The 27,767-nt window shown below is 37.1% G+C and overlaps 1 protein-coding gene across 1 annotated transcript in view; it reads right to left on the reverse strand.

Annotated features, from left to right (window-relative positions):
- Positions 1-1,234: 1,234 nt before the first annotated feature.
- LOC127433397 (integrin-linked protein kinase) overlaps positions 1,235-27,767 on the reverse strand; it is a 32,990-nt gene continuing 6,457 nt past the window's right edge. The window contains exons 3-13 of the mRNA XM_051685269.1: positions 13,886-14,051; positions 13,155-13,250; positions 10,741-10,837; positions 10,502-10,585; positions 10,276-10,361; positions 10,075-10,184; positions 9,281-9,408; positions 8,916-9,037; positions 6,739-6,838; positions 6,457-6,587; positions 1,235-3,188 (exon numbers count right to left, since the gene is read on the reverse strand). Of these exons, the coding sequence (XP_051541229.1) occupies positions 3,039-3,188; positions 6,457-6,587; positions 6,739-6,838; positions 8,916-9,037; positions 9,281-9,408; positions 10,075-10,184; positions 10,276-10,361; positions 10,502-10,585; positions 10,741-10,837; positions 13,155-13,250; positions 13,886-14,051 (1,270 nt within the window). The 3' untranslated portion in view covers positions 1,235-3,038. The remainder of the gene's footprint in view (positions 3,189-6,456; positions 6,588-6,738; positions 6,839-8,915; positions 9,038-9,280; positions 9,409-10,074; positions 10,185-10,275; positions 10,362-10,501; positions 10,586-10,740; positions 10,838-13,154; positions 13,251-13,885; positions 14,052-27,767) is intronic.

A 27,767-nucleotide genomic window follows, 5' to 3' on the forward strand; every position in this document is an offset into this window, starting at 1 on the left:
CACACCCACAAAACGAGAGAAAACATACCTCAAAGCCCGTTGCACACCATTTCGAGGAAACATGTCGTTCAACCCGGAAACCATAGCAAAACGGTGTTGAACGTGCCCATGTTTTATGAAATATGAATGTTAATGATCAAATATTATATTATATAACCCTAATAGGGTTGACACTATTTCCAAAATATTTGTTAATAAAATTAAAATGTATATACATCTATAAATGTATATTTATAATCTAATATAAAGTATAGTGTGTGACAATTGAATTGTAAAAGTACAAATATTGCCTTGATACAAACAAACATTGTATTGGCTCGTGCAATCAATATGACGTCATAAAACCTGCAAGGATAATTATAAAAATGTGAGAGAAAATTCATTTGCTAAAGAACCGAATTTAATAATAATAATAATAATAAAAAAATAGTATTTCAATTGCGGTCCCTTTTTTTTTTTTTTTGTCTTTGTAACCCCTGCTCTTATGTGGATGTCTTTGTTCTGCAATAAAAAAAATAATAAAATTAAAAATAATAATAATAATATATATTATTATTATTTTTAATAGTTCTAGATTAAGTAGCATGTCACAAAGCAGAACACGGCATTTCATGTCAACTACCCAATAAATGAAAGGGTAACATTTTACATTAAAGTAACATTCGTTAGCACAAATGCATTATGCAAAACATCAAATTAAAATGAAGGTTTTCAGCTCATAGTTCAATTAAAAGAATATGAATACAGTTTACTAGAAAAAGTTAATGTGTGCAATTTAATATTTTAAGTTTCATAAACTGATAAACTTAAGATTACATGCAGTGTTAGTTCAATAAACTAAACCTTTTGATTCATGCTATTTAATATCTTAAGTTCATTTAACTTAAGATGATTTGTTTGTTCAACAAGACAAAATTATCTTTTTTAGGGGCGAGTTTCCATACATTTTAGGATAAAATTCCATAAAGTTAGTTGTCCGATACAGTGTAGGTATCATGAACAAACAATATTTCTCAACATTTATTAATCTAGTTTAATGTTATTTTATACAGCTGTTCATTGTTAGTTCATAATGAATTAACTATGTTCATGTTCACAACTTTTAATGTTAAAAATGTATTAATAACATTATTACATATTACAAACATTACATTGTAATACATATGTATTACAACCATTAAATATTAATAAATGCTGTAAAAGTACTGAATGAACACAACTTTGAAGCATCGAGCATGGCCAAAACATTTTATTTGTTCTCTTTTTCATTTAGTAAACTTTTGTTATCTTGAATAAAATATAAACAGCCCAAATCTCCAAAATAAGATAAAGAAAAGCCACAAAGTTTAATTAAAAACTTCAAAGGGTCAGAGTGAGCATAAGTTAGTTAATCAGTCTGTGTTTCACCCTTTTTTTTCCTTTTTAAAACAAAGACTGTGAAATAATAATAATAAAAAATGTCTTATGCATGTCAAGTATGCACAAGTAATGGTTTCCCATTATACTTGACTAGCTGAAAGAGGAACACTGTGAAAGCGAAACAAGGAGTAAATAGATGTAGTGTTTAGAAAAGCAAACATAAAGGCAATCATGGCTTCTTAATGTACTGCCCATTAAAAACATATAAGTATACAGTATAAAAATCTCTCAGATATTTCAGCACTTAACATGCTTAACATGTACAATGTAAATTAGAATAGATTTGTTAGTTACATAGAGAGGACATTTTAGCACAGGCTAAAAACATGCATTCGTATGGACGTGGTATCAGACTTGTTTTACATATGGACAAGAAAGGGGCTAAATGGAGGTATGACCCTTAATGCATGTTGTCGACCTGTGGCACTAAAGTTCTCACATTTGATGTGATGTTTGTAAAGGGCTCTTCTATTTAGTTTATGGTACCTTCTATAATCTGACATAACAGGTTTTCATAATACAGAATGTATCTCCCTGCTCAGAAAGGGACAGCACAATCATGATTTAATGGGCACTTCAAAATTTGGTTATCTGTTAACATGAGGCGGCATAATTATATATTATTATTTATTATATATTGCATTGCTCTAATGCATTTTTATCAGCCTGTTTAAAAAATAGATAGATCTCTGGCAAACATGGTCTTTAACGATTATACTTTTGACAATCGGAGGGAAAAACACAATGAAAAACAATGGCACGATGCTTTTAAATAGTAACAGCTGCTGTTGCATACTTTTTTTTTTTTGCATACAGTTAACAGAGATAGTAATAAAAACCTCTTTCTATTCCTTAGTAAATGCCCCTTAGGAAGGGCACACACACGAAAGCCATCAAATATTTTGATGTTGATTGAATTGGAGCTAACTACATAGGGCTAGTTCACCCAAAAATGAAATTCTGTCATCATTTACTCACCCTCATGTTGTTCCTCACCCATATGATTTTTTTTCTGTGCAACACAAAAAGAGATTATAGGCAGAATGTGAAGCAAGAAGTAAAAACAAATAAAAGTTGATATTCTGCCAAACATCTCCTTTTGTGTTCCAATACAAATTTAGAACAACATGAGAGTGAGTAAATTATGTCAGAATTTTTACTTTTGGATGAATTCTTTAAAACAACTGATCTTGGTGACATGTTGATGAAATCAACACAGAAATGGAGAAATGGAAAAGATGCTGAAATTGCAGATTGGTTAGTTGAAAACTGACTCTACAGTACATTCACTGTGTCCAATGACCATTGGCAGCACTTCCTGTTTAATGGCTATAGAAAAGAGGTTCTGAGAGAAAAGAGCATTGTTCCATAAACACTTCAACAAACCAATGAACATACATAGGCACAAACACACACATTATCTAATGATTGCATATAAGAATATAGGAGATACTGACAATGTGGCTTCAATAAGTTCAACAGCGCTTTAAGTAGTAAAGCGTTTTTTCTTTAGCAAAGGGCTACAGTGGCATAGAGCACTTTGGTGAGTGGTGAAGTTTAAGGCAATACTGTGAACTCAGTGTTTTGGGGGGGGGAAGGGGGGCGTCCAGCAGGGCTGTTCATTTGTCTTGCATCTTCTCTAGGATGGGTACGATCATGTCAAATTTGGGCCTCTTTGCAGGATCCTCATTCATGCAGATCTTCATCAGCTTGCATATGTGGGGGGAGATGCCTGGTGGGATGGTGGGTCGCAGACCCTCTAGTGCCACCTAGTGGAGACAGAGGAGGGATTGGAAAATGGTGCAGATTTGAGTTTGTTTGATGTCAGATTTTGAGTCTGCTTGATAATAGGGGTCTTTTAAGCCATTGTGAAAGCCACGTAAAAAGATGCATGGGTTGGCGTCCTCCACCACCTGGATTGAGGCAAATCACTACGCGACCACGAGGACTTAAAAGCGCATTGGGAATTGGGCATTCCAAATTAGGTGAAAAAGGGGAAAAATCCAAAAAATAAAATAAAAAAATAAAAAACCCCAAAGGGGGTCATTTGTTTGGTATCACTTTTCTAAATAATACAGATTTGACATTATATATATCTGGGTGTAAATAATGAAAAACTACTTTTGTTTTGTTCCCAATCATGTCAACTGTGAGTAAAATTTTGTGTTAATACGACAAAGCAATCAAAAGTTGTAACATTACAAAAATAATTTATCCTAGTGTCCAAAAACATTTCAGTGTCCAAACAAATAAAACATAATAATTGTACATAAGAACTAATTACACATGCAAATACAACAATGACTAAAGGAATGCTCTCTCTCCAAAGCATGCAGGCATGAGTAACGAGATCTCATTCAGTTCCATTCTGTGACATTTGAGCCATCATTGAGTCTGTGTCATGTACTTGGATCCATCTCCTGGTGGCCATATGTAATTAGAGTGAACGATCCTCTCTGCCCATATTTGGATGACTTCCACCTCTGGTTGCAGCGATCTAAATCCTAATACAACTGGTTTAGCGTTCCATGACACTGGACAACAAACTACATCATTTTCGATGAAGTCATTGAAAGAGGAAGCATTAGAGGAAGCTAAAATTTTTTAGCCAGATAGCACATTATGAGCTCTTTGCACATTGTGCTTTGTGTGGATTATCTAATAATGTATGCATCCAGTTACGTTGTGTGTGGACTGGTTTTAACAGGAATCCCCTCCTCTAAGTAATGGTATGTGATATTTTATGTTCTGTTTATTTTTCGTGAACTTATAAGCGAAAACACGGCTTATAAGCAACACCTTTTTACATGTAACATGTATGTTAAAGACATGGACTTAGATATTACTCGCTATATTTTTGTCTACAAGTAATAGTAATGCCGACATGCATTGTAAAGTACAGTTTCTAAGCTTTAAAACAATACCTATTTTGTGTTGGTCAAGACTGTAGACTGTATTTAGATTTTTTTTTACGGGCCCGCTGGCGGTCTAATCCGATTTTAAAGGGTTAATTAAGTGTTGAAGTGAGTCCCTATGTACTGCCATTGTATTAACTTCAGCCAACGGGACATTCATTCAATTATTTTCATTTGTGTTCCACAGAAGAAACATTTTACAATAAGGTCCATTCGTTAACATTAGTTAATGCATTAAGTATCATGAAGTAACAATGTCCAAATATAAACAATATATTTTTTACAGCATTTATTAATTTTTGTTAATATTTGTTGAAAAAAATACAACTGTTCATTGTTAGTTCATAGTGCAATAACTAGTGTTAACATATAAAATAATTTATTTAATAAATGTATTACTATATGTTAAAATTAACATTAACCTAGATTAATAAATGCTGTGAAAGTTTTGTTCATTGTAAGTTCATGTTAACTAATGTTAACAAATGGAACCTTATTGTAAAATGTTACGAAAGAAAGTCATATGTCTTTAGAACAACATAAGGGTGCATAAATTGTGACAGAATTCATTCAGTTTCTCCTGGCTCAGCTAATTATCCCTAATGTGATCACACCCACCAGCAGATCACGTTATTCATACGGTAATGTGCTGAGGCGATCAATGCAAATGGTAAACGCCCACAACAATGCCTTAAAAAACATCAATTTCATTCACTTTTCTGCGCGTTTGGAAGATGGCATGCTACACAGGTGAGGAAGGTCATGGATTGTGATGAAGAGTTCACATTTTCCTCAGAATTAGAGCAGGAATCCGACGAGGAACGTTTGCATTTTGAAGCGCGACTTGATCCAGCCGAGGATACAATTTCAGTTGAGTAAGTCTTTACTTACATTAGTTGACATGCTATTTTATATAAGCATGCACATATTTTACTAGTTGGACTATTTCCAGACTTGCCAGCCAAGATTCAGTGTATTGAAATTTGAAATATGTCCTAATAGGCAAGTTTTACTTACATGTAAATGTTGTTTCTGCTAAAGCAGGTATTTAAATTGAATGCTGTATGATATCAATATATGTAATCTGATATAAAAATAATATGCATGTTTAGATTATATTTTAACTAGTGTTTATGCTGCCTCATTATCATCAATGAAGCTTGTGCTTGTAAATATCTGTTTGGGTGTAAATGTGTAAAATGTGCTGTAAATATACCCATATTAGAAAATCAGCATATTAGAATGATTTCTGAAGGATCATGTGACACTGAAGACTGCAGTAATGATGCTGAAAATTCAGCTTTGATCACAGGAATAAATTGCATTTGACAATATATTCAAATGGAAAACAGTTGTAAAATATTTCACAATATCACTGTTTTTGCTGTATTTTGGATCAAATAAATGCAGCCTTGGTGAGCAGAAGAGACTTCTTTTAAAAACATTAAAAAACCTAACAGATCTAAAACTTTTAAACAGTAGTGTGGGTCTAAAGTTTTTAAGTAAAGTCTTTATGTAAAGAAAATGTATAGTCAGATTACTTTTAACTTAAACTTGATTTTGTGAATAAGCTACAAACAACGCATTCAATCATTAAGTCTCCTCACATTCATTCTCTCTCAGGAGAGGGGTCTTTGTCTCCTCAGGTGTGTATCACATCAATATTCATGATCATCCACACCTCCTCGCATATGGCCTTTCTAACACTAAAAGTGTCTTACAAAAGTTAAATGACTATATTGTTTTGTATGAATGAGTGATCAGGATGGTTTTCACATCATTTTTGTTGCAAAAACTCTAAGCTACAAGATCCAGTTCTCAAAAGTCTTGTGAACAAATGTTTAGTATGTGCTATATGGCCTTATTTCAGTGACTTAAAATGTTTGTTTTTTCAAAAACCATGCATAAATGTTATTTTCTCAAAAATACAAACATGTACATACATGTTGCTCACATATTATTGTAGCCCAGTTTGTGCTGAATACAGTGTTATCAGACTTTAGCCATTAATATGTTTTTAAGCAACTGAAAAAAGCACAAATGTCAAGGCATGTCAAAACTTCTCCAGGGCCCAAAACACCCTCAGACCCCAGAGGGATAATATGAGACCTGAGTATCTTACCTTCATGCCGATCTCCATGTTTGAGAGGTCAGCGAAGGGCACCTCTCTGGTGACCAGCTCCCAGAGCAACACAGCGAAGCTCCACATGTCTGCAGAGCGCCGGTTGATCTCCTCTGGCTTCTTCTGCAGAGCTGTGAGGATACACAAGGGCAAAAGAGAGGGATGTGGAGTGAGACATTTAGGTATTAATGGATCAAAAGTTTGGATTAAACAGGCAAAGTGGATATTTCTTTAGAATTCTTCATGCGAAGTTTGGAATTGAGAATTTAGAGCAGTGAATACCTTCAGGTGCCACCCATGCGGGAGAGTACATCCTGCCAGGACACTGGAAGGAGAACTTCACATCAGCCATGCTTATCCTGGCCGTCATGTCCTCATCAATCTGATATCAAATCATTTAAGAACACATTCATTAGGACATATGAACATGGAACATCTATGTCAGATCAAAGTGAAAGTGTAGGAGATTAAAAGCACTACACTTCTCAATGCCAGCTAGACCAAACTCACACTACATGATTTCACATTAATTCTGATGTCAGAAACAAATTTAAAAATTTTTTAGATGACAAAAAACCCAGATCAGGACTAAATCGGTGATTGATCTCATCACAGATAGATCAGTCTTGTGCTATCCCAAGACTCTCCAATATTTGCAAGCATGTTTGGTATTAACTGTACATAATTTGCTAGTGTGAGTGACACAGCGACAACGGCAATGTTCTGCAGCCAAAAAAAAGAAAATGTCCCGCTTTATATTGTCTTCAAAGGGATAGTTCACCCAAAAATGAAAATTCTCTCATCATTTTCTCACTTCCATGACATCCCAGATGTGGGAATTTCTTTCTTCTGCAGAACACAAACGAAGGTTTTTAGAAGAATATTTCAGCTCTGTAGTTCTTTTTAATGCAAGTTAATGGTGGCAAGAACTTTGAAGCTCCAAAAATCACATAAAGGCAGCATAAAAGTAATCCATATGACTCCAGTGGTTTAATATATGTCTTCTGAAGCGATGCGATCTCTTTGGGTAAGAAACAGATAAATATCTCAATCCTTTTTTACTATACATCTACACTTTCACTCTCAGAATGTGAAAGTGGACATTTAAATATTTAATTATTGATCTGTTTCTCAACTAACACCTATCATATCACTTCTGAAGACATGGATTTCACCACTGGAGTCATATGGATTACTTTTATGCTACCTTTATGTGATCTTTGGAGCTTCAAAGGTCTGGTCACCATTCCCTTGCACTGTAAAGACCTACAGAGCTGAAATATTATTCTATCGTGCCCCTCTCATGAGCATATCCAAGAAAGTCATACACATCTGGGATGGCATGAGGGTGAGTAAATGATAAGAGAATTAAAATTTTTGGGTGAACTATCCTTTAAACTACTATGTACTTGCATAAAAAAAGCAATTGATACAATGTACTTATTAGGTAAATACTTGTTGTTCTGCAAAACTCTCACAAGATTCACTTTTATTGCATATAATGTAACAACACATTAAGTATATTGTATAAAATGCTCATTTTATACAATGCAAAAACATAGTTGACAATGACTGTACAAAGTGGGTTTCAATGCAAATACTTGTAGTCTCTTCATTTAATTATTGTGCAAACAACTTGAACAGCAAGAGGCTCCATTTCCGGCAAAGTCACGTGAACAACTTCTCATTTCTTGTGTATTTGCATGGATTTTGCAGTGTTGGTCTGGAATAACAGTAGGTCAAAGTTCTTGTAATTTGTGGACACTGTCTGAATCGATTGTGTGGTAAACTCACTGCTATACCAACAATAGGACAGATAACATTAATGAATGGAGTGTAATGTAAGCAGTATAGCGATTTTGGTAGTTTGAAAGTCGTGTAGAATGAGCTTGGCTTTACTTGTGGCTGTGGGTCAATGACGATCACAATCTACAATACGTTGTCCACCATGGTTTAAACTAATCATGACCTTTACATATCAACTTTCCACAATTCCAATGGACATTACAGAGATTACATTTTTGTTGTGGACAATGAGAAATCCACAACCAACAAATTTATTTTTACTGCATTATTACACAATGGGAATTCCTTATCTTGTGACTGGATGCACAGATCCTTCACAGTGAACTGAAACCGTTTGTAACAGTTCTTTTTCATATTGGTCTGAGGCTAAATCTGTGTTGGGCAAGTTCCACTGCACAAGTTCTGCACACCATGACATCAAACAAACAAACAGTGAATAAGGATTTTACAATGACTGTGGTTAACTTTGCCCAATGACAGTCTGAATAAATTCAATTAAGAGCAGAGCCCTGTGATTCATATTGTTCTTAACCTTACATTATATATTATCCCAACTCTTCATGTTCTTCTTGTAGAAAAGAAATAGGCACTGTGGAAAACCTGTAGTTGTTAAAACCGAGAATACTGGGAAAAGTCAGCTTTCTCTTCCTCACCATGACACTCTTGCTGTTGAGATAGTGCCGAGGGATCATGGGCTCCAGTGTGTGGAGGAAAGCCATTCCGCACGCTATATCCAGAGCAAACTTCACCGCCTGTGTCTGATCCACAACAAAGTCTAAACAGACAGGAGATACAGACCAAGAGAGAAAGAAACTATAAAATAACATCATGCTTGGACTCAAGTATCTCTTAAAACAACTAACAGCATATGATCTTCCTCTTTATAGCTTTGACAGTGTCAGAACTATGGTGTTGTTCAGCCTTTAAAGAGGGTTTAAGCATATTTTCAACTATTAACATCAAATAACATGTAAATGAAACAGACAAATGCTCCATGAAAACACCACATTTTACTCACTGGTGCCCTCGTGAAGCACATTGTAAAGGGAGCCATAGGGCATCCAGTGTGTGATTATGATTGGGTGAGGGGCGGGTGGCGCCTGACACGCCCCCAACACAGGCAACACATTTGGGTGGGAGAAGATTCTACAGTTGGGGAAACACAGAGATGGAGAGGGACACATGATCACACAAACAGAGACAACAGGTCTCTGGCACATCCTTATGTATTTTTGGAATGGCATACTACTTACTATTTTTGAAAGAATGTAGTATGCAGCATGTACACTCATTGAGCACTTTATTAGGGACACCTGTACACCTGCTTATTCATGTGATTATCTAAACAGCCAATCGTGTAGCAGCAGTGCAATGCATAAAATCACGCAGATACAGGTCAGTTAATGTTCACATCAACCATCAGAAATGGGAAAAAATTGGATTTCAGTGATTTTGACCGTGGCATGATTGTTGGTGCTAGACAGGTTGATTTGAGTATTGGGACAGATGGGCAACTTCATCCATTATTTGCTAAAAGTAAAAAAAACCTGTACACAAAATTGGATTCAAATGCAAAGTTATCATATTTACTGTATGTCTGTTATGATAACTGAGCAGACCTCATCCAACAAAATGAGGTGACAACAATACAGCATTCTATGGTTTTATCTACTAATAAAAAAAAATTTAAATAAAAGGAAACAGTATACACTCTGAAGTACGCAGTAAGCAGTATTCCATTCCGAAATGATTCCTAATCTGTTTGGAAAAATGACTGATGGAGGGCAGACTCCCTAGGTGGATCATCCATACCTTAGTTTCGGGTACTCTTCATTAAAGTCACGGCTTTTTCTGGTAGTCCAGTCCCGCACCTGAAGCATCTTGACAACGATCTCGGTGCCCTGCCAGCGGCCCTGCCACAGCTGCCAATGAGAGCAGAGACATTGTTTCCATAAACACTTTAAGACTTGGTTCTGGGTACATATTGTAGTTTTGTTAAGTAAATAAGCTCACCTCCCCGGAGTGGTTCTCGTTGATTTTGGACAGCATCGAAAGCTGCTTATAATCTATGCCAGCTTGTTTGTTTAGTGTGCCGTTACCTTCAGGCATCATGAAAAATAGAGAAATGCAATACCTTTATAGAACAGTTATGGATACTGAAAATAATTTCAGTTACATCATTACAGCTTGTTGTAATAACATGTAAATTAGAACCAGACGTTCTAAGGACAGTGCTTACGTGGTCGTGTCCGAGTGGTTCCCTTCCAGAAAGTGTCCTTAAAGGGAACTTTCGCCAGGCTCTGTCCCTGTTTCTCTGCCAGCTCTGATACATAAACACAACAGGATTATTTGAGCAACTGGTAAATATTATAACTGATTTGTGCACCTCCACACTGGTTGGTGACATAAGCAGACAACCCTCCAACAAATCTAGAGCTGACGTCATAGTTGCTAAATTAGTGAAGGAGAGTGTTTTACCTTTCAGATTTGCGGCAAGCGTTGGTTTGGCCTTGTCCAGTGGAGTTTCTCCGTACTTGTTGCAAATGCTTACCTGAGCACCATTATTGACCAGATCCTGGAAAGAAAAAAATAAATAAAAAATAAAAAAAATTTGGTATGTTGAAAACTAAAAAGACACCCTTTGAAAACAACTTGTAACGCCTATGTATAAAATACACAAAATACTACTGATATAATCCTAAATTAATAGTCCATCCAAAATGCAGAACGTCCTGGTTGCTCTTTTCCATACAACAAAAATGAAAAGAATGGGGACATGAGCTGTCTTAAAAGGTTATATACAGTTGAAGTCAGAAGTTTACATATGATTAGGTTGAAGTCATTAAAACTAATTTTTTAACCACTCCATAGATTTCATATTAGCAAACTATAGTTTTGGCAAGTCGTTAAGGACATCTACTTTGTGCAAGACATGAGTAATTTTTCCAACAATTGTTTACAGACATATTGTTTCACTTTTAAATGACAACATATCACAGTTCCAGTGGGTCAGAAGTTTACATACACCAAGTTAACTTTGCCTTTAAGCAGCTTAGACAATTCCAGAAAATTATGTCAAGCCTTTAGGCAATTAGCCAATTAGCTTCTGATAGGATAATTGTCTAAATGGAGTCAATTGGAGGCCTTCAAACTCAGTGCCCCTTTGCTTGACATCATGGGAAAATCAAAAGAAATCAGCCAAGACCTCAGAAAAAAAAAACTGTGGACCTCAACAAGTTTGGTTCATCCTTGGGAGCAATTTCCAAATGCCTGAATGTACCACGGTCATCTGTACAAACAATAGTACATAAGTATAAACACCATGGGACCACGCAGCCATCATACTGCTCATGAAGGAGACACATTCTGACTCCTAGAGATGAACGTAGTTTGGTTCAAAAAGTGCAAATCAATACCAGAACAACAGCAATGGACCTTGTGAAAATGCTGGAGGAAACAGGTAGACAAGTATCTATATCCACAGTAAAACGAGTCCTATATCGATATAAACTGAAAGGCTGCTCAGCAAGGAAGAAGCCACTGCTCCAAAACTGCCATAAAAAAATCCAGACTACAGTTTGCAAGTGCACATGGGGACAAAAATCTTACTTTTTGGAGAAATGTCCTCTGGTCTGATGAAACAAAAATTGAACTGTTTGGCCATAATGACCATTGTTATGTCTGGAGGAAAAAGGGTGAGACTTGTAAGCTGAAGAACACCATCCCAACCGTGAAGCATGGGGGTGACAGCATCATGTTGTGGGGGTGCTTTGCTGCAGGAGAGACTGGTGCACTTCACAAAATAGATGGAATCATGAGGAAGGAAAATTATGTGGATATATAGAAGCAACATCTCAAGACATCAGCCAGGAAGTTGAAGCTCAGTCGCAAATTGGTCTTCCAAATGGACAATGACCAAAGTTGTGGCAAAATGGCTTAGGGACAACAAAGTCAAGGTAGTGGAGTGGCCATCACAAAGCCTTGACCGCAAAACAAATTTGTGTGCAGAACTGAAAAAGCGTGTGTGAGCAAGGAGGCCTACAAACCTGACTCGGTTACACCAGTTCTGTCTGGAGGAATGGGCCAAAATTCCAGCAACATATTGTGAGACATTTGTGGAAGGCTACCCAAAACATTTGACCCAAGTTAAACAATTTAAAGGCAATGCTACCAAATACTAACAAAGTGTATGTAAACTTCTGACGTGATGAAAGCAATAAAAGCTGAAATAAATAATTCTCTCTACTATTATTCTGACATTTCACATTCTTAAAATAAAGTAGTGATCCTAACTGACCTAAGACAGGGTCGGTTTTCTACGATTAAATGTCAGGAATTGTGAAAAACGGAGTTTAAATGTATTTGGCTAAGGTGTATTTAAACTTCTGACTTCAACTGAATATATATATATATATATATATATATATATATATATATATATATATATATATATATCCTATTTTATAATTTTTTATATTTGAACTTAAATATGTAAAAATGACTTCTTAAGGTGTATGAAGCACACATGCACCTTAAGAAATATGACAATTTATATGACAATTAATATTGAAAGCCCTAAAAGAGACAATTTATCATCAGGCAAATTTCATAAACGTGACAGCCCTAGTGCCAGGTTTGACGTAAAGTTCCAGTCCACATTAATATTTATTGTAGAGAAAAAGACAGCAGACATTCTGCAAATATTCTCCTTTTGTGTTCCATGGAAGAAAGAAAAGTTGGGTTTGGGCCAACACAAGGATGAGTAATGATGATATAATTTTCTGTTTTGGGTGAAGTATTCCTTAATGGGACATTTTCCTAGAAACGACTGAAATGTGTAAAACAAATGGACATTTCCTAATTTTTCCCAGCAGAGGGTGCTACATACTAACCTCAGCCACCAGGTCGTGGCCCCAGAAACAGGCGTAATGGAGAGGGGTGTTGCCGTGCTCATTTGCGGCATTGGTATCTGCTTTACACTGGATGAGCTGGACAACACAAACCACAAAATGATTCAGCATCCAGAAATAGTCGATTCAGAACATCAACAACGGAAACAACTTATTTTGAAATGCAGAGATGTATAGGAGAGAAAAACAAACTTTGTCAGACAGATGTTTATGTAGTATACTCTATTTGAAGATTGCTTAAAGGGATAGTTCATTCAAAAACAAAATTTTGTCATCATTTACTCACCCTCATGTTGTTCTAAACCCATATGACTTACTTTCTTCCATGGAACACAAAAGGAGGCAAGACAAATTGTTAACTTCAGTCACCATTTACTTTCATTATATGAAAAATAAGATGCATTGAAAGTGAATAGGGACTGAGGCTTTCCCTTTGAGTTCCTCGTAAAAAAAGCAAGTCATGCTGGTTTGGAGCAACATGAGGGTGAGTATATGATGACAGAATTTTCAATTTTGGTTGAACTATATTGTTAAGTGTGAATGTTTGTGAGTATTTACAATGTGAAAAATGCTGCTAAGGTTTTGGTTGCTGCCGTTTATAGCTGTACGCCTACTCAGCCTGTGTTTGTTTGCACCTTTCTGTGAATGTTGTGGTCATTGTAGTTGTTCAGTTGAAGGTGTGTAAGTGTTTATCTACTGCAATCTGTTCACACCTTGGCCAGAATATCACGGTGGCCATGGCTCGCAGCAAGGTGCAGGGGTGTGTCGTCGCCACGGTTCATGACATTGATGCGTGCCCCTCTCATGATGAGCATATCCACGACACCCGAGCGGCCCTCACGGCACGCCCAGTGCAGCGGACTGAACCCGTGATCATCCCTGTGAGAAATAAACCAATAAGCATTCTTACATTCTCTGTTAGGTGTCAAGAGCTCTTCAAGGTACACAATGAAGAAATTAGCATCATTATAAAGAAGTCATTATGTTTATTAAAGGAAAAATTCACCTAAAAATAAAAGTTGAATCATTATTTACATTGAAAAGATCGATCCAGTGATTTTAAAAATTGATTTTGAAATAAAGTTTTTACCCAGCCCTAGTTTGGAACAAAATGTGAATAAGAAAATGATTACAGAATTTTCATTTTTTGGTGAACTACTTCTTTAAATCAAGGGACATCTTTTTGGGGGGTTGGCGGTAAATTGTCTCCAGTCAGGCTAGTGATCCCTCTCTCAGCTGTCTGTCCCAACTGCACTCCCCAGCCAGTTAAATATAAACAGCCATTAACTGGCCCTTTCCTCCATATTATGTAGCCTATATCCCCCCTACACCCCTCTCACTCACTCACTCTGACACACTCGCTCAATCAACACAGTTTTAGTCCAGGATCCTTTCTCAGGCCCTATTTCCTTTTCAAAACCACAGCAAAACTTACAGCTGTTTAAGTTTGATGGTGACACAAATTTACAAGACTAGAGCTGCCATTGAGACCACACAGTCCTAAAGCAGAGGAGTTTTTTTCTTCCATTTAAATCACTACTGCAGCCAGTGACCTCAGAATGCAACTGGTGTGAGTGTGTTATAAATAAGTGACAGTAACATCTGCAGCTGGTGCTCCTGGTCATCCCCACAGCGATTAGTTTTGAAAGCTTTTGTCTTCAGTAATGAAGTGTTTGTTGAAGATGTGGGTGTGTGTGGTACAGTAGGAAGTCTCTGGGTAAATAGTCAGGTCAGTAGCATGGCTAAACTTAGGAGGGCTACTGAAACTTCTCACAAGGTCCTGTCAGAACACACCAGACCACACACACGCATCCTACTGCACTCTCACATTTGCACACACACTTTAAGCAGCATAATACTCCATCTTACACACTCTGTCACATATTTAAACACAACACGTGCTGAGAGACGTGCTGGTTTGGTCACAGCTGAAGAGGTTAAAGTCTAGCTACTTGACAAAAAACAAAAAAAAAGTGAGAAAATAATATAAAATGCGTAAACAGCAAGTCAAATGAATAAATACAATTGAACAGAAAAACAGAGTCCTGAATTCCAGAATGTTATTTATTTCCTGACAAAAGACCATTTTTATGTGTTACGAGTCAGTAAACATCAACGCCTTTTTCACGCATCGGTAATTGGGAAATGTTCCCGATGATTATCGATATATATCGTGATTTTTCAGATATAAATAGGGCTGCTCGTTGCACAATAGTATTTGTCTCTTCAGACATATTTCACAACAAAACTTTGGTAAAGTGTGAGAGGCAAGGAAAATTAAAGGGGTTGCACACCGGATGCATCTGGTGGATGACATGGCAACTTCTAAAATTAGAAACAATTATTTTTTTCTACAAAAGGTACGAAAACACCGCCAACGCTCAGCGTCAACATTCTGAAGTGCCACGGTGCACAACTTGCATAGTTTTCCATAAAATTCCACCCAAATCATTATTAAAGGACAAAAATTATTTACTCTAGCCATCACTGGATAATCTATTGTGAACCTGTATCTTTCATAGAGCCTACACAATGTATTTTCAGTTACAAGTATGTCGTTTTGTGGTATGACAACTTGAATGAAAGACCTATTCAATGCTACATCCAAAGAAATTGCATAATAAACGTCACCATTTCTAATCGTTCAGTTTGCAGTTTCACACACAAACCTGCAAAATCAATATCACTTTGTTCATCTGTGAAGAAGTACCAAAAATTTCGTAACTCTAGACTGCCATCTCCTGCCCCGCTTAAGCTCATCCTGTGTGTGTGTGGGAGATACATGTTACATCACCCTCTTGTGGTCTCCCAATGCTATTATGCCAGACTGATAAGCAGAGACCAATTGAGTGATTTGGAAAGCACGCAAATTGGGCTTCTAATTTAAATGTTGGCTAATTTTAATATATAAATGCCTCAAAAATATATTGATAAAATAATGTGCCCATCAACAATCGATATTTTATGACATCCCTAAACGGCATTGTGTCTCACTCCATGATCACTCAGATTACTACTACAACATTACAGCTGGGAAATACAGTTAAACTAACTGTTTCAGCATTAAGGCTGATCACAGCTGAGAGACACATCAGACGGATTAATGAAAAACATACTTACCTGATGCCAGAGTTTCTGCGTTGTGAGGAGATCTAATCAACATGGCGGAGGAGAGAACAGTTTCTATAGCAAATGACTCTTGCGCACCGCCTACCGTGAAATACTCAGGGGGGACCCAAGCTCGGACATCTATTTTTACACAGAGAAAACAGGATGTATTTGACCAAAATTCCCATTATCTTCAGCAAGCTGACTAACACAACACTACTGCTTAGGAGTCGCGATAGACGCAGGTAATCACACAAGCTCAATCGCTCTCTCTGTCTCTCTCTCACAGTTTTTTTCAATAACTTTTTAGAAACAGCCCAACTCATGGTTACTAGTTCTGAAGTGGCATTTTTGAATTAGTAACGGAGACACATCTTTGGAACTAGCAACGGAATTTTGGATGTGTGCCAAGCACGGACGATAACTCGATTGCATTCTTGTGCTAAAAAAGGCTAGACACAGCACAACAAATACATTTTAATAGAAAGCAGGTGTCTTAATATGCTTTTTAAAATTCTTTAACAGTTCTTTAATCTAAAAAACAGTGCTCCTGCACGAGACGCTGATTAAACAAGAACAACGCAAAACAAAGACGTATATCTAACGTTCGTTTACATACAAAAACTAATGGATGGTTGCAAAAGCGTTCAGTGTGAACAGACCTTTACAGTAGGTGGAGGTCTTTGGTCGTTGCGTCTTGCTCTCTTATAAGCATTTCTCAGATTAAGCAATGAGTTTTTTAAATGCTTCGTCAGGAAAGGAGTTCAACTTGGAAATGTGTGTTTCAAGATCCATGTGTTTGCATCCATTCTGTTGCGTTCCGTCTGTTTGTACAGCCCCTGGCTTCACCACCGAATTCAGCCAAATACCACTGCTTCCTGGGAATATTGCTACCCTACATATAACTGTAATGAATAAAAAAAAAAAACAATGTGGCATTTTGCTGTTATTATGAAGCTTGAGTCTGGGGACGTATACTGTGGCATCAGTTCAAGTGTAATGTCACGTGACCTGCCTACTGACATTTCTAATATAATGTGGGAAAGTAAAGAATTTAGGATGGAAATATATTACTATTGCATAATATAATATTATATTCAGGTTGGCTGGGTTTCAAAAACAAGTGTAAATGTAAACTTGACCAAGACTAAAGTAAATCAAAAAGAGAGACATATGTGAAAATATTTTCAAATATAAAATTAAAATTTTTCATGTAATTTTACTCCTGTGCAATGTTTTTAAAGCAGTTTTTAAAACCTTATTATATTATATGATTCCAAGTTAAATATGACTAAATTACTTCTTAAGTTATACACACATATTAAGAGGTCGGTCGATATATCGGTTTTACCGATTAATCAGTAAGACTGATATATCGGTTTTACAGATTAATCGGTGCCGATAGTTGCTTTTTGGAACTATCGGTTATTAGCAAAAAATTTTTGGGTTTATTTGGGTGTAGTGACAACCCTATGAAAGACTAACATTTTTTAACAATTAATAAATCGATTTTAAAAACAATTGGCCGATTAATCAGTTATCAGCCTTTTCCTGCCTTATCTGTACTGTCAAAATCCACCTTGGTCGACCTCTAATATTAAGTCACATAATCGTGACAAGTTGTCACATAATCGTGACAAGCCCTAAAACAGACAATTAAATCGTTAGTCACAATTATTCATATGCAGGGCTTCACAAGGAAAAGGATAGACAACACTGTTCCATGCAACCACATAAATCATCATCCTCACTACATTTTTTTACTGTAGTAACGGTAACTTGTATTATGAAATTTTTTTATAGATTCATATGAAACCTAATAGGGCAAATCTATAGACTTCATATTGCCCTTATGAAAGTTTACCATTGTTCTTCCATTTTTTAACAGTGGCATTTGCAATAATAAGGCCATAACCATGAATTATAGACAAATCAATGACCAAGTTTTACTCCTGTTCTATCCTACTCCTGTTATAACTGGCCATGTTTGCCTTTATATATTCATTGAGATGACTATCATTAGGCCTGTGTCCTGCTAAACTCATATCATTCTTGTTTAAATAAAAAGTCCAAACACATGCATGCAGTTACAGTCTCCACCTTTATCACTTTTTCCAAGGTGGGGCATTTTGGCTTGTGAAAATGCTAAATGGCAATTGGGCCACAGGGGCCAGTGAGCCTAAAAGTTAATGTCAATACTTGTTTGTAAGACAATTAATCGTTAGCCAAATTTTATAATAGTGAAATTTTATGTAAGAAAAATGAATGCAGGAAAAGCAAGCAAGCAAAAAACTATGACACACCAAAGTGTAAAAGAGAGCTATCTTCGTCCAGCACACTTTGAAAGTGTCAAAGCTAGCTCTTATCACATCACTCAGCAGTATGCCTTGAGAGAAATGAAGGACTGGAGGAATGGACTATGCAAACAAAAGTGGAAAAGAGAGGAAATTATATTACAGCACACTGCCCTTGCCTTTTTAATTGCAGGCATTGTGGTCAATTCGTACAAAGTTAGTTTCTCTTGTCCTTGTAAGGATGTGCAGATCTACAGTGCACAGACCATTAACAAAAGCACACACACGCACACACACACACGTGCACACAACGAGAGAGAGGGAGGGAGAGAGAGAGAGAGAGAGAGAGAGAGGAAAAGAAAGTTCACACTAGCAGTACTACAAACCTACAAAGGGAGATAATGTAAACATCGACATTAGAGTCACACAGCTGAGGGATCACAACTTGGGCCAGCGTCATTCGATCAAAGAGTTGAAAACCTCACTTATTAAGAGCTTCCTTCTGTCCACAAAACCCTGTTCTTTATGTTTTGGTCATCCAAAAATGATTTTAGGGTTACAACTCCAGATCTAAGTTTCTCCTTTTCAGCACCAATGCAGTTGAGCGAAAAGCCAGACTGAATTAGGGCACAAACCGCAGCATACTACAGAGGCGTCATGGTCTAAAAATGTATTTAGAGGTGTTTCCAGACTAGTGAAGCAGGGAAGGTTTAAGTAAGTGATTGTTATATGAGGAAATGAAATAAAAACCGGTGAACTACTGTATATCGCTAAAGATTTAAATGCATCCACTGCAGCTACAGCTGATTCAAACCGCACATCAAAACAGAAGTGATACGCTAGATTTTAAGACTGCAACTAAAAAAAACTAAAGTAAAAAAAGAAGAACAAAAAGATAGCCTAAAAATTTTTTAAGGGTGTGTTTAACAAAGCGGCTAATTCACTCAAAATGCTGCAAAGCTGCCTCTGATTGGCTTTTCCTCATTTTCTAGTCACAGAACCAAACAATGATATAACCTAACATTTAGCTTCAATTTTCTGCTGTTCTACTATCATTAGCAATTCTGAGCCCTTTTTGGATGTCAAGAATGACAAAATGCTACAAAATGTGTCAGTTACTCTTTGAGCCACAATTTGAGCACAAAAAATTAAATATAATTTGTGTGGGGAAAAAGCATTTTTTAAATAATATAATGTCAATTTGAAAAGGCATTCACGTGTCAATGTGTGTTTCCTGTTATTTTGTCTTTTTATTTTATCTTATTAATTTATTTCTGCTAACTTTTTTTGTGTCATTTTTCTTTACTTCTATGATACTAGCTAAAACCTGCTGTCAATAATTATTTTTCTTTTTTTCATGCTGTTGTCATTGTCTGATTCTGTTTAAAAACTAATAAAAACAAAGTAAAAAAGAAACGAAAAAACATCGGCAATCCTTTTTCTTTCCTTTATATGACGTATTTCCGAATGAAACAGGATTTTCAAAGAGAAAAAAAAAAAACTGAATATGAGTTTGCTACAGCAATGCCTAAATAGAGCACAACTGTTTGGTTCTGTAGGTAAAATGTAGGGAATAGATTTTTTATGATAACTTGAAAACAAATACAGGCCTACCATGAGGTCAGAGGTTAATCAATGGTATTTTCTACAGCTGAAGTACTCAGTCCATGTTATGTCAACTTCATTTTTCAAAAATCATTTTTGGTAGCAGAAATCCTGGTGAAGAAAGATCCACCAATCACGGCAAAATAGCTCAGCACCAAACGCCCACTTTCATGATGCACTGCAAACGACACGACCGAGTCAGTCTCCCTACGTCTTCAAACTATTTATATATTTGCATATATCTGTATATTTTTTCAGTAACGCCATTAGCAATGTTTCATGGGATTGTAGTTCATTCCCTCATTAATGACTTTGTCATGTAACTTTGTCTTTTTGTCTGACTTTTTCCCAAATACTTTTTGCTTAAAATCAAAGTTTGTAACTTTGTGATTCACCTTGGAGCGGTTTGGTTGGTGGCTTAGAATTATTTCATGAATGATTTTAGGAAATCCCTTTGGAAAAAATTAATGACAAAAATACTTCTAGAACCAAGATGGCTGAAAAAAAAAAAGGGAGGGCGCTGTTGCGATCTATAGCTATTTGGTTGTTTCTTAAGTCCACTTATTTCAGAAGCAAAGAAAGTTATTGCATTTTGATGAAAGATTACAAAGACAAACTTTTTTATTTTGGGATAACATGCATTAATGAATCAGGCACAATAAGAACATGAATAAGTATTAAAGTAAATATGGTCAATTTTGATTTCATGTTGACTTTAAAGCTTAAAAGATAAATCCAGAAATTTACAACTTCAGTGAAGGCTTCAAACCCTTCAAAGACCTAACGGCCAAATTTTCAGGACCTTTCCTTTGAGAACATAATGTATATCTAGATAAGGATCTCTATAGATATGTTCAGCCAAGTCCAGTTTCCTGACTGACATAACATTTAAAACGCAGAGCATACAAAACACCCATGTATGTCTGCTATTTCCTGTCTCCTCCCACAAACACGTAAGGTCATGATATCTGCAGCCATGCTAAAACTCCACATGGCCCTTTAACAGAAATGAATCACACAGTCCCTCTACTCATTGCTGCTTTTGTGAACAGAAGCAGGCAGGGTACAAAATTAACAGGGTACAAAGTGGCTGGTGAATGCCCAATTTTACCAGCCACTTATTTTTCATATACTGTATAAATTACATGTTTTTTATACTATGTTATATATACACATTATATATATATATATATATATATACATATATATATATATATACACACACACACACACAGTTGTGCTCAAAAGTTTGCACACCCTGGCAGAAATTGTGACATTTTGGCATTGATTTTGAAAATAGGCGAAAAAACGGTCTTTTATTTAAGGATAGTGATCATATGAAGCCGTTTATTATCACATAGATATTTGGCTCCTTTTTAAATCATAATGATAACAGAAATCACCCAAATGGCCCTGATTCAAGGAGCACAATACTTGTTGACCCCTCTCCAAACATAGCGCTTATGGTTGTGACCATAAAGCTCTATTTTGGTCTCGTCACTCCAAATTACAGTGTGCCAGAAACTGTGAGGCATGTCAAGGTGTTGTCAGGCATATTGTAACCGGGCTTTTTTGTGGCATTGGCTTCTTTCCGGCAACTCGACCATGCAGCTCATTTTTGTTCAAGTATCGTCGTATTGGGCTCCTTGAAACAACCACACCGTCTTTTTCCAGAGCAGCCTGTATATCTCCTGAGGTTACCTGTGGGTTTTTCTTTGTATCCTGAACAATTCTTCTGGCAGTTGTGATGAAATCTTTCTTGGTCTACCTGACCTTGGCTTGGTATCAAGAGATCCCCGAATTTTCCACTTCTTAATAAGTGATTGAACAGTACTGACTGGCATTTTCAAGGCTTTGGATATCTTTTTATATCCTTTTCCATCTTTATAAAGTTCCATTACCTTGTTACGCAGGTCTTTTGACAGTTCTTTTCTGCTCCCCATGGCTCAGTATCTAGCCTGCTCAGTGTATCCACGTGAGAGCTAACAAACTCATTGACTATTTATACACAGACACTAATTGCAATTTTAAAAGCCACAGGTGTGGGAAATTAACCTTTAATTGCCATTTAAACCTGTGTGTGTTACCTTGAGCGTCTGTAACAAGGCCAAACATTCAAGGGTATGTAAACTTTTGATCAGGGCCATTTGGGTGATTTCTGTTACCATTATGATTTAAAAAGGAGCCAAACAACTATGTGATGATAAATGGCTTCATATGATCACTATCCTTAAATAAAAGACTTAAAACTTAAAAAAAAAAATTTTTTGCATGATCAATCATATTTTCAAAATCAATGCCAAAATTTCACAATTTCTGCCAGGTTATGCAAACTTTTGAGCACAACTGTATATAGTGGGCTTGTGATACGCGAATGGCTTGCACACACAGTGCGAGTCTCGTCACACTTTAATAGTGTTTAGTATCCCATTCAGCTGATGAAAACACACTGCGTGATCATGAGGAAGGATTACATCAAGATGTAGGTTGGAATGCAGGTGCGAAAAACTTAATATAAGTAAAATAGCCTGCTCCTCTCTTGCTGTTGCTAACAACGTGCTAGTAATTACCCCTCTGTGTGATTTTGAAAAATGTATGACATAATATAAGAAATACACTATATGGCCAAAAGTTTGTGGACACCATATGTGCTTGATGAACATTTGATTTCAAAACCTTAGGCATCAATTTCCCCCTTTGCTGTAATAACAGCTTCCACTCTTTTGGGAAGGCTTTACACTATACTGTATGTAGTAACATATCCGGGTGGCGGAGGACGAATCTCAGTTGCCTCTGCGTCTGAGACCAGCAATCCGCACATCTTATCACGTGGCTTGTTGAGCGCGTTACCACGGAGACCTAGCGCGTGTGGAGGCTTCACGCTATTCTCTGCGGCATCCACGCACAGTTCACCACGCGCCCCACCGAGAGCGAGAACCACATTATGGCAACCACGAGGAGGTTAACCCAACGTGACTCTACCCACCCTAGCAACCGGGCCAATTGGTTGCTTAGGAAGCCAGACTAGACTCCAGACTGGACTGGAGTCACTCAGCACGCCCTGGATTCGAACTTGCGACTCCAGGTGTGGTAGTCAGCGTCTTCAGGTTCTTTCATTAAAGCACTTTCACAAGATGCTCTGTGAAAATTCACATGCAGGATCATATCATATTCACTGGGTTTTGCACCCACATTTTTCACTCAAACTGTTAATGCTGATAATATTATTTGTAATTAAAAATAAACAAATAAATTAGAAAAATGCAAAATAAAAACATTTTCACAAGTGTGTGTGTCGGGGGGGGGGGGGGGGGGTGGTAGGTTGGGGGGTCTTGGCCAATGACCAGGAAAATAAAAAAATGGCACTCCATGTCAAAAAGGTTGCCAATTATCCAAAATTATTCCAAAAATATCCAAGATTATTCAAAGGGCACTCCGCAGAATGCTCAATGAGGTAAAAAATGACTAATTAAACAAGGCTCAAAATTGTGACCATATCGCATATACTCCCGAAATTTAATCTGTGCGAACTCAAAATATATTTGGGAGCATTTGTGCGAGTGCAATAATTGTTGTGGTGCGACCGGTTTTTATTTCTCTACAAAACGTTCGCTAATTACTGCACTATGTGCCTGCTGTAAACTGATACAGTGACCGGTCCATCGTTCTATTCAATGTTACATTTCCAATTAAAATTCATCTTTACATTCTTAAATTTAATGCAGATTTTAGATTGGTTAATATTAGCCGTCAATCACTCCCTTTCACCGCGCTCCGTTGTCACGTGACAGGGAGCTAACTAGCGCACGAAATGTAAAGAGCTGAAGAGAGAAGATGAAAAGAACACTGATTTCTTTTGTAAGCTGCCTAAAGTTACAGATAATGTAACTCCTGGAGTTGGTGATGGCGATCATGTGGTGAATGTGGATCCACCAGCGGAAAAGAAGGCTTACAGTTTTCGGAGAGAGTGGCTGAAAGACTTCAAGTGGCTCCGCTATGAAAATGGCTTAATGCACTGCGTTCACTGTAAAGCCTGTGGGACAGAGGTTGCAGGTAACACTGCGTTCGCCACTGAATCCACACATTTTAAGCGCGAGAGCTTGATTAAACACGGGGAGAGCGCCAAGTACAAGAAATGCTGGGACAAGTGTGTGGTAAAGAATTCAGCATCACGTTCGATTGCTGAAGCTTTTAATCGTCAGGATGCTGCCGGACGTTCCGTTAAATTGGCAGAGCTGAACATGAAATTTAACACCGCCTACACCATCGCCAAAGAAGAGCTCGACTTCACTAAATTTAAACCCATGTTGCAGCTCATGAAAATGAACGGCGTTGAGATCAACATGACATATGCAAATGACAAGTCATGTGCCAACATCATCGGCGTGATAGCAAATACCATCTGTGAGAACACCGCAGTTAAAGTATCGTCAGCTCAGTACATCTCATTCATCATTGATGGAGACACCGACCTGTCTGTCAAGGAGTGTGTGATAGTGTATGTCCGCATCCTGCTTGATGGACAGCCCATGAACTAGTGATGGGAAGATCGGATCATTTTACAGACTTGAATCTTTGAGTCTCGTTCAGCAAAATGAACAAATCTTTTTTCAAGTCATTTAGTTCATGTTCATTTGAGCAGAATTAAATTAATATGTTACATTTTCAATAGCCAAATCCCCCAACATGTCTACTTACGCAAACTTTGATTATAGTCCCAATAAGGAAACATTGTTAATGCAGCCAAGGACAAATTATGAGAAACAAATGATTAGTTCACCTCTGGATTGAGTCTTCTTGTCTGAGTCGTTCGTTCTTCTGTCACGTGACAAAAGAACGAACGACTCGGACCAGAAGACTCGAGAGGTAAACTAATAATTTCTGTTTCCTGTATGAGCAATACATAGCGTATACAGCTGTCACGTGACAAAAGAACGAACGACTCGGACCAAAAGAGTTGAAAGGTGAACTAATATTTTCTGTTTCCTTCGTTCGTTTGCGGTTTTCACGTAACAAACAAACGAAGGTTGCGCAATGCACATGCGCGGTCAACACAAAATGAACGAATCACTCTCTGAGACTACTCGTTCTTATGAGTCACATAAAAGATTCGTTCAAAATGAATGAATCGTTCATGAACGACCCATCACTTCCACAAACATCCTCGTCAGACATGTTGAGGTGGAACACGCCAATGCTGATGGTGAAGATGTTGTTTAAAATACATAGCCTATTTAGTATTATATAAATTGTAGTTGTGGTGCTCCTTAATTTTCGGTGGGTGCTCCTAAATTTTTGCTGGTGCTCCTAACTTTTTGAAGTTGGGAGCACCAGTGCTACCAAGTAAAAAAGTTAATTTCGAGCCCTGTTAAATGTCCAAAATTACCCGCCACTGCACAAAATGTAACCACATTTGGCATATATGCTGGAAGCAGGTCTCTACCAAACAGCAGCAAAATGATTTCATTAGGTGAACCTCACAACAAATCCCTAAGCTGGAGTTTTTCTATTTTTGGAAAGAGAAAACACTTGAAATGGTTGAGCAGAGAGAGAGAGAAATGACAGAGTGGACTGGTATTGCTCAAGTCAGCAAGCTTTGGTTGGTGAGCTCATCGTACGGAAACTATTCGTTCCAACCATTTAGTTTTGGTCCAGACCTTCCCTCCTCCCCTGTTCTGAGTCACAAATGAGACATACACCATAGATTTCTTTTGTTAGTATGTTACTCCTACACATACCCCCATGCTCAACTAAACGTCTGCAGGACTTTAAAGCATCTGCTGTTGTTCATAGTAGGGAAATTACATATAACATGCAATGCAAGCACAAAATAAATAAAGGTATTTTCTTATTTTTGGGTAATATGCTATTTAAGTTGCCATTTTTTTCCCTTGCATGCTGCATATCTAAAGTCAAATATACTTCCTTCGCCAAATAATTTCAAAGTCACAACTTCAGCCATGTAAAGCGCTCAGGAAATGCCTACATTGTAATCTAAATTGGATGTTACAACATGCCTCGCTAGTAAAAAAAAAAAAAAAAAAAAAAAGAACTTAATGTAACTAGCCATTGCCTGCAATTTGCTGAACCCATGCTGAATCTGCACTAAAGAACCATTCTTCTTTGACTCGTTTCTTCCATGTAATCATTCTTGTCCTGATAGCAAGTGGAGATCTACCTTCCAGCACCCCTGCCTTAATGTATTTCTCTCTTTTCTGCTTTTTAGCTGTTCTGGGACACAATAGTGAAGGAAGGCAGACCAAGGCTGTTTGTGATGGAGCTTGGCAGAGGTGGGGGTATTTGAAGAGGGTGCATGGATCAACCCTTGAGTATCCCTTGCACCATATAGGGCTAGAATTTCAATTCTGGCCTTCAACACGTGTGAAAAGTTTTCAGTTGTGCATACAAGATGAAGACAGAATATCTCAGGTCATATTTCTTTAAACCTGAACTTCCAACGATGACAATTTTCACAAAATTCACAAGACGGTACAATTACACATTTACAGTTATCCAAAACGACTTAGAAGACGAACAATGCACCTTCAACTTAATACATTAAAGCAAACACTAATATTACTATTGCTCATACTTAGGGTTAGGGATTTGAACTATTTTAAGTACTGCTTCATTTTAAGTGTTAAACTTGAACACAAAACTTGTCATAGTTTGTGCTATGGCCATGAATGATACCTCAGATCATTCAGATTGTTGAAGGACATGCATGCTTTTACTTTCATATCAAACTTATTTGACCGACGGACAATAAAATGACATTACATAAAATGCCACAGACTTACATTAAAGGAAGGACCTGAGCCATATCTAGGGACCAGAATATGATACTACTTAGAGGTAGGGTCTTTTGACTTAATCTTACAGTAAAGCCCTAAAACTACTCCGAACACCTTGGCAATAGGGATGCACCGATTGATCAGCCACTGATTGCTATCGGACGATATTTGTCTTTAATCGGTGATCATCTGATCGTGCTTAGATTCCGTGCCGATATTTTTTTAATGCACCACTCACAAAATCACACATACACTGCTACTCTAATGAATGAGCACTTGCTCAGCCCTCTAAGCATTACAGTGCGGCCACTGAAGGGTGAATTATAAGTTATTCTAAGCATTTGCGAATGTACACTTTTAGGCATGCTGTAATTCAGTTGAATATGCCCGTTTGTTTAAAAATATAATATTAGCCTACATGGGTATGAATTGTAAGGTGCCCATTTTCAAGAGTCATCACGGTAGTAATTCTGATTTGCTGTACAGTAAGAAGGAGAAGACAAAGATATTGCATACAGATGTAAAATGAATTAAACAACAAATAAAGATGCAAATACAAATCTGAGTATACTTCATGTAATGCAGGTTGCGATAGACGATGTGTGGAGCGAGAGACAGTTTGAGTGTTAATGCACCCACTTAGTTTCACATTTGTGTGCTCTTAATTTGCGAGCGATTGGGTGCTCTCAATCTCTCATCAGTCACTCATAAAAACGGTATTTTGTGAGAACCCAAAATTAAATCATAGTGTATATATCTCTTATTTTTAAATGTGTCTCTGCTGTGTATGATGC

The sequence above is a fragment of the Myxocyprinus asiaticus genome, chromosome 43 (genome assembly GCF_019703515.2).
Source record: "Myxocyprinus asiaticus isolate MX2 ecotype Aquarium Trade chromosome 43, UBuf_Myxa_2, whole genome shotgun sequence".
NCBI lineage: Eukaryota > Metazoa > Chordata > Actinopteri > Cypriniformes > Catostomidae > Myxocyprinus > Myxocyprinus asiaticus.